Genomic DNA, 8731 nt, shown 5'->3' on the forward strand with positions numbered 1-8731 from the left:
CCTGTATGCTAAGCAAACACTACTATTGAGCTCCACCTCCAGCCTTGTTGTACAAATATCTCTTGGAGAACCTACTTTTTGTTCTTTTGGATATTTATCTAAAAGTGGTATTGCTGTATCATAGGCAATTCTTTTTTCTTTCTTTCTTTTTTTTTTTTTTTTTTGCTTTCTTTTTAAATCTGCATTTTTTTGGAGGGAGAATAATAGTAAACTTGTTGTAAACTGTCCCAAATGATTGAAGAATAAAAGAAATTTAAAGCTAGTCAGAACTGCCAATATGTAATATGTTGTACATATTTTCTGTAGGTTTGAAATTTTTTGTAAAGTTGGGAAACTATAGACTATCACCATTCTTCTCAACAGGCTTTATTTTCTTGCTAATTTGGTTATATTAATTTTCTAGAGTATCAAACTGGTTGCTATGTTAAATATACCTCTAATATTGGATTCAGAAAAATGTAAACATTAGTCGTCGGTGAAGAAATGTGTTTTTCTCTCTCTGCTTCATGGACTTTTGAAATCCAGAGCATTAGGTCAGGAAGTTACAGCTTCCTTCCAGAAGTAGTCATAGTGATACTTCTTGGCAGAAAAAAAGCAGAATAAAAGTTCCCTACTGTGCAGTTATTACTTTCTTCTGAGTTATGTCACTGTAAGTGCTCCTATGGTTACTGCAACCTCGTGTATAGGCTTTATCCTTGAATAGTTTCATCTCAGCTGTGCATGGGCTTAATATGTCAGTTTGATATTTCATTAGTAATATCTGTGCCCCTTATTTCCCTCATTGGGTAAATGTTGGGGGAAAAAGATGTAATTGTTCTGAATTTTCTGATTGTCCTAATTATTGCTCCATCATAATCTATTTTGTCTCTCTAGATCAGAGTATTTAAATTGCTCCAGAACCAAATCCAACAACAAAATTGGACTGACGAGGGCACCCCATCTGCACGAGAGCTCCGTTCGGTCTTGCTTGAGTTTGCGTGCACTCACGGCCTGGAGAACTGCAGTGCTGAGGCCATGCAGCTCTTTGACGACTGGGTGGCATCCAATGGCACTCAGAGGTGAAGGCTCTGTCTGCATAGTCAGATTCCCTTCCTCTTCCTTACCTCACATCATACCAGGATCTTTTTATTCTGGGTCATAAATGTTGTGAAACTAAATATCAATGTAGATGAACTCTGTGTGTCTTTGTTCTCAAACAAGATGATTTTAAAATTTGTGGTCAAATATAGAGAACAGAAAGTTTATCATCTTAATCACTGTGTCCTGTTTAGTAGTAGTAAGTATATTCACACAGTAGTGTACCAATCTCCAGAGTTTTGTTCCTTTTGCAAAACTGAAACTCTGCACATTAAATAACTCTCCACTTCTTCCTTCTCACAACCCTTGGCGACCAGTATTCTACTTTCTGTTTCTATGAGTTTGACGATGCTAAATATAAGTGAAATCATACAGTATCTTTTTGTGACTGACTTATTTCATTTAGTATAATGTCTTTAAGTTTCGTGCTCATGATAGCATGTATCAGGGATTGCCTTTTTACAGCTGAAGAATATTCCTATATGTTAATATATGATATTAATATTTTTGTAATTTAATATAGGGATGATACATATACACACACCATTTTTCTTTTGTTTTGAATTACTTCTACATTTTGGCCATTGTGAATAATACTTCCATGGACACGTGTACAAATATCTCTTGGAGAACCTACTTTTTGTTCTTTTGGATATTTATCTAAAAGTGGTATTGCTGTATCATAGGCAATTCTTTTATTCTTTTTTCTTTCTTTTTTTTTTTTTTTTTTTTTTTGCTTGCTTTTGAAATCTGCATTTTTTTGGAGGGAGAATTTTTTTTTTTATTTTTTATTGGTGCATTTTAGTCATACATCTTAATGGAGTACAAGATGGTGTAGGCATACATGCACACATCACTTATTTAACTCTTTCCTCAATTTCCTCCCCATTCCCTCTCCCTTCCTCCTCCTCATGGTTGGCTTAGTAATTGACATTGATATGTTTGTAAATGTACATCATGTACATTAGGGAATTTCCCTCTTCTCCCCTCCCATCTCCCTTAATTAGGGTGCCTTATTTGCTCATCTATAGTTTTTTCTTCTTTGTATAGAGTTCCTCCTATGACTCATTTTCTCCCTAGCTTCCACATATTAGGGAGAGCATCTGATTTCTTACTTTTTGTGACTGACTAATCTCACTTAACATAATGTTCTCACTTCTATCCATTTTCCGGTAAATGACATAATTTTGTTCTTCTTTATGGAAATTCTGTCTTTAACTTTTGAAGAATTGCAATCTTATTCCCATAGTGGCTATACAATTTACTATCCACACCAAAAATACATAAGCATCTGGGCGTGGTGGCACATACTTATAATCCCAGAATTTGGGAGGCTGAGACAGGAGGATTGCGGATTTGATATCAGCCACAGCAACCTAGTGAGGCCCTTAGGAACTTGATGAGATCTTGTTTCAAACTAGAAAATAAAAGGGTTGGGAATATGACTCAAAGATAGAATGCCCCTGAGTTGACACCCAGTATCACAAAAGGAAAAAAAAGTACATAAGCATTCTAATTTTTTCATGTTTTTGCCAACACATGTTATTTTCTGATTTTTTAAACTTTTTTTTTTTTTTTGCAGTGGTGAGGATTAAAAGCAGGGCCTGACATATATTAGGCAAGCACTATTTTTGGTGATGATAGATTGTCTCTAAGTTCTGTACTGAGCATTATGGAGAGATAATTTTATCAGATGGAAAGTTGGGATAGAGGATAACCTTTCAGTCTTTATCAGTTCTGAAATTTTTTGGCGGGGAGAGGGTGGTACTACTGAAGATTGAAACCAGGCACATTCTACCTCTGAGCTATACCCCCAGCTCTTATTTATTTGTTTGTTTGTTTGTTTATTTATTTTTTGCAGTGCTAGGGATTATTTATTTGTTTGTTTGTTTATTTATTTTTTGCAGTGCTAGGGATAGAACCCAGAGGCATTCTACCTCCAAGCTACACTCCTAGCCCTATTTTTATTCTTAATATTTTTTTAACAGGATCTCACTGAGTTGCAAAGGGCCTCACTAAGTAACTGAGGCTATCTGTGAACCATGATCTTCCTGTCTCAGTCTTCTAAATGCTAGGATTACAAGCATGCCTGGCTTATTTTTTATTTTGAAACAATTCCTCACTAAGTTGCTGAGGCTGTCCTTGAACTCTGATCCTCCTCCTCCTCCTCCTGTGTCAGCCTTTCAAGCAATGAAATTACAGGCATGCACCATCATCTCTAAGATCTTAGTAAAAGAAGTAGACTTCACCCCTCCTCACACCCACCCCACATATTTTTTGTTATATTTATACCATGGAACCTACCACACTGCGTTATAATGTGTGTATTTACTGCTTTATTCTTTGTAATGGCCTGTGAGTCTCCAAGGGGCAGGAACTGATTCTCATTCCTCTTTTCCTCCCCTGCATCCTCTTTCCATTTCCCACCTGGTTGATTGTGAGTGCTCAGTGAACCATTATTGAATTGATTGAAGTGGGAACTGATGTTCTTCAGAGTCCTACCCATAGTAAGGTAGCAATCACTGAATAAGCCTTTATCTTGACTCTAGATTGTCTTATTAATACTTTGTAACAATTTATTGCCTACCCTGACTACCAAAATACCACCACCAGTCAGCTGCTTATCTTTTGTTTTTGGAATGTTTTCTTGTTATTCTCATGTTTAACCATCTCTCTTATAGTCTTCCTACCGATGTAATGACCACTGTGTTCAAAGTTGGAGCAAAAACAGAGAAAGGCTGGTTGTTCCTCTTAAGAAAGTACGTCTCCTTAGACTCTGAAGCAGAGAAGAACAAAATACTTGAAGCTCTTGCCAGCTCAGATGACGTACAGAGACTTTACTGGTATGAAGCCACCCAGGGGATGTCCTATAAAGAAACCACAAGATAAAAGCTCTTTGCCTCTAGAATGCGAGATTATTCTTTGAGAGCTCCTTTTTATCCTTTTAGTCCTAAGCTAGACCTGACTTGAACCATGTGATGAGGAGCCTGCATGAGCCAGGCTTCATCCTGGGGGCTGAACCTGGACAGATGGGCAGAATATGCCATGCTCAAAGAGACTGAATGATGTCAGAATCAGCCTGCTCCTATTCCCACTGAAAAGAATCCTTCCCCTTGTGTTCTTTTGGGCCAAGGCATTGCTCTGTCAAGCCATCATCTTGGAAATGCAGACACTTCAGAAAAAGATAATGTGTAAAAGTTGCAGGTTCCACCTTCATGTAAATTGATTTGTCATACCTGGACTTTTTTTTAATGTCCAACTCCTGAAGGCTTGGAGATGGGAGTTTGGTGTGTGAGGAGACTTCCTGCCAGGAGAAGCAGGAAGCGGCAGGCAGGGGAGCTCTGAAAACTGGCCAGGGAAGTTGGAAGTCAGGCGGAGAAGGGCAAGGGGAGGCACCTGGTCTCACTGCTTGTGTACTCTTGCTTACATAAACCCTAATGGTATCACAGAGGTGACCGCAGCACCTGTCCAAACACACTTCCTCATCAATTCACTGTAATTAAGCATTTTCTTTAAAATAGTGGCCAGCTTCTGACCTACACAGATAGATAAAGTTTATATGTATGTAATACATGAATAAGCTCCCATTGTAAGGTATTCAAACAATACCTAAGAAGATGGAGTTAAATGTGAAGGTGTCTCTTGTGATCTTTAGATTAAGTATCATTTCCCCTTCTCCGTTAACAGTAGCAGTTCTAGTCTACAAGTCCAGCATTCCTCATCCAAAAAATTCTCAGGAACAGTCTTATCCCAAGCATTTTTATAAAGGCCACTCAGCCTGTATATATAATATATACATATATTTATACACTAAGACATAGAATTATCCTATATTGGTGTTTTATAACATTGTCTTTAGTGAGTGATCAGTTGTTGAGATTGACAAGTCACTTCATAAAATCTACTTCATTTGTATTTATGTCTGCATAATATTCCAAAGTATGACCATTGTAATTTATTTAATCTATCACATCTTGGGCATTTGAGTTTATCTCCCTAGAAAATGCTAACACATTCTTTTTGGGATGTGTGTTTTCTTCAATACCAGTGGATACTGTAGCATAATATATAAGAACAGCTTATGTTAAAATGCCAGGCTTTTTTTTTTTTTAGCCCTAAACTGTGTGGCACTCACATAACCTCAAGTTTCTTCAACTATAAAATGGAGATAGGTAATAAATGTCTGAAGCCTACTTCATAGCATTGTTGTATCCAGGACTTACAGCAGTACCTAGTATGTAGTATCAATAAATGCTAACTACTAACTAGAGTATATTCCAACATGTTTCTTCACTGTTAAATATTCAAACAGCCCAATCTTTAAGAATAATATATATCTGCTTGCTCAAATAAGGTTCTTAAAAACCGAAACCAATCTCCAGAATTATAATAAATTCTACCAGAATTTGTTTTTTAATGTCCTTAGTATATAAAAGCTATCATTTTGGCCTGAAGTGGGAGGATCATAGGTTGAGACCAGCCTCAGCAATTAAGCAAGGCTCTCAGCAACCTTGCAAGACTTGTTTCACAGTGAAAAAGAAAAAAGGGCTGGGGTATAGCTCCATGCTAGAATTAGCCCCCTCCAGTCCTACCACCACCACCACCAACACACACACACACACACACACACACACTTATTTTGTAACTATATCTAAATACTATCTTACTAATTTCTTCCTTATTTTAAAAAAAAGACAAGTTTTCATGAACTAACCCAATATAATTTTCCTTGAATGCTATAGAAACAAGTACTAATTTAAGATCAGGCATCAGTTCCTCGTGAATGATCATTTGAAGGCTAAATCTCTTTTGCCCTTCAGGTTAATGAAAACTAGCCTTGATGGAGACATCATCCGAACACAAAAGCTATCATTCATCATTAGAACAGTGGGCCGACATTTTCCTGGACACTTACTGGCATGGGATTTTGTCAAAGAAAACTGGAACAAGCTTGTACAGAAGTAAGTTTCTCAGAGAATGACTTAATTTTCCCAGGCTCTGCATTTGGAAAAAGTTCCCAGTGCTCTGTTGATGGACAAGAGTTATGATTTGTTATGAGAAGAAAAATGCTTCTTGTACATCTTAAAAACCCAGAAAATTTTACATTCACAAAGATAATCTACTTAACAGTGGTGCTCCATTTAGGTACTAATCAAGGTCTGCCATTCCTGACACCAGGTCACCTAGACCACCATGGTCACAGACATTCAGAATAGCTGTTGAGTTAGGCAAGTTGAGATTGCCTCTACATTGCCAGGACATTGAAAGAGCTCATTCTTAGCTAAGTAGCACATGGAGGTTTCTTTCTGCCTTTCTTTTAAAGAAAGAATGACACTGCTGGGTATATGTGATCTTGGAGAAGATCAAATGCATTAAAATTTGCATTAAAATTTTTTAGCCCTAAACTGTGTGGCACTCACATAACCTCAAGTTTCTTCAACTGTAAAATGGAGATAGGTAATAAATTCCTGAAGCCTACTTCATAGCATTATTGTATCAAGGACGTACAGCAGTACCTAGTACATCTCAAACCCCTCCCCTTTCTGCCTGCTTTTCCTTCCCACAGGCCATCAGACTTCCTGAGCTGCAGTTCCCAGAAAGTTCTGAGGAGGGCTTCAGTCTGCCTTTGGCACCTGAACATTTCCTTTGTTTGCACTTAGAAGTAGTTTGTCTTAGCAGTTGCCTCATTTTTTTCTCTTTCCTATTTGTGTTTCTCCAGGTTCCATCTGGGGTCCTACACCATCCAAAGTATTGTTGCTGGATCAACTCACCTGTTTTCAACAAAAACTCATCTGTTTGAGGTTGGTTGTAAATGCTGGTAGGGAGACTGTAACCTTCCTTCAGGCTGCTCAGGTTAAGTGGGATGGGGGCCTCCATGGTAATTCCTGTCTCTTTTCCTTGTCTTCCCACATTAGTGTTAATGATTCTGTATTGAGATTACCTCTAGAGAGTTAGATACAAGAGGGAACATCCCTTTCACTATTTCCTGTTCTCCCTAATACAAATAATCTCATTGGTAATAAAATTGTTTTGAGATAATCCATTCAAACAGTGACTTTATAGCACCAAGCATAGCTTTACACTGTGCTCATTATTTCTTAAAAAAAATTGTTTTCTATTTTAAGTTAGGAAAATGTGTCCTTGTGACATAACGGAAACTTCATTTTTTTGTGGGGGGGCGGTCTGGGGATGGAACCCAGGGGCATTCTACCTCTGAGCTACACCCCCTGCCCTATTTTTATTATTTATTTTGAAACCGGGTCTCACTGAGTTGCAGAGGACCTCACTAAGTAGCTGAGGCTGTCCGCGAACCGCGATACTCCAGGTCTCAGCCTCCCAAATGCTGGGATTACAAGCATGTGCCACCACACCCGGCTCCGGAAACTTCATTTTTTTTTTTTTTTTTTTTTTTGGCAGTACTGGGGGTGGAACCCAGAGGCTTTCTACCTCCGAGGTATACTCCCAGACCCATTTTATATTTTATTTGGAAACAGGGTCTCACTAAGTTGCTGAGAGCCTCACTAAGTAGCTGAGGCTGGCTTCGAACCTGTGTGATCCTCCTGTCTCAGCCTCCCAAGCGCGGGGATTACAAGCGTGCGCCACCACGCCCGGCTTGGAAACTTCATTTTTAAAGTCACTTCAGATGTCACCATACCTGATAGAGAACTCCATGTAGATATCGTGGATGTTAAAGTACCTCTCTCTGCTGCCTTCAAGTTAACAGCAGAGCCATACTTACTTAAATACTGATCATAGTTACTTGATATTTACTGTCCTTTCTTTCTTTTAAAATGCTTGTATGTGGAACTTACAGGTCCAAGCATTCTTTGAAAATCAGTCCGAGACAACCTTTCAGCTTCGTTGTGTCCAGGAAGCTTTGGAAATCATTCAACTGAATATCCAGTGGATGGAGAAGAACCTGAAAACTCTGACGTGGTGGCTGTAGCATGCACAACTGGTCCTCTTTCCTCACCCATTCAGACAGCTTGTGAACTTGGGTTCTGCTGCTTCTGCCAAAGCCACAGGAAGCCAAGACTGCTGCCGGGTTGTTTGCACTGTTAGGAGTTCTAGTCAGCTCAGGGCCCAACTGTGTTTTTTAATCTGCTTTTCTGAAATGTCTAGGCAGTATATAGTTATTTATTACAAAATTATATACCTTCTGTATGCCAACCATCTACAAAAATAATGATTTTTTTTTTTTTTTTTTACTTTGAAGATACACAAATGGGGGGGGGGGATCAGATTTGGAATTCTGTTCTGTTTCTCAGTATCCAGAAAGTTACTGATACAGTGAAACAAGTACAAGTCTGCCATAAGAGCCACCAACTTTGTAGGCCATTTGTTAATAGATGCTCATGGGGTGGTACACTGTGAGCCTCAGAAGCATGCTGACCAGGACAGTGGAGCCTACAACTGCAGGGACCTGATCTCAGGAGTGCAGATCTACTTTAATGTGGGGTTTTGAGTAATCTTTTATTTTCTGGGGGGAAAAAAGTTTAAATAACATAACTATTACATTTTTTTTCCTGCAGGATAGCCAGGTGCTACAAAATTTTTAAGTTTTTTGTTGTATTGAACAGCTTATAATACTAGGCCAAAAGGTTAGATTGTCCAAACATTTATCACTTTCTTTTTCACTGTTATAGTGTTACCA

General features: G+C 38.4%; 1 protein-coding gene across 1 annotated transcript in view; it reads left to right on the forward strand.

The window, feature by feature from the left end:
- LNPEP (leucyl and cystinyl aminopeptidase) overlaps positions 1-8023 on the forward strand; it is a gene marked incomplete at its 3' end in the record, with an annotated part of 91010 nt that extends 82987 nt beyond the window's left edge. Inside the window, exons 14-18 of the mRNA XM_080711933.1 lie at positions 874-1058; positions 3759-3920; positions 5898-6038; positions 6797-6878; positions 7892-8023. Coding sequence (XP_080568059.1) covers positions 874-1058; positions 3759-3920; positions 5898-6038; positions 6797-6878; positions 7892-8023 — 702 coding nt within the window. The remainder of the gene's footprint in view (positions 1-873; positions 1059-3758; positions 3921-5897; positions 6039-6796; positions 6879-7891) is intronic.
- Between the last annotated feature and the right edge of the window lie 708 nt (positions 8024-8731).

The sequence above is a fragment of the Muscardinus avellanarius genome (assembly GCF_963383645.1).
Source record: "Muscardinus avellanarius genome assembly, chromosome: 1".
In the NCBI taxonomy this organism is placed as follows: domain Eukaryota; kingdom Metazoa; phylum Chordata; class Mammalia; order Rodentia; family Gliridae; genus Muscardinus; species Muscardinus avellanarius.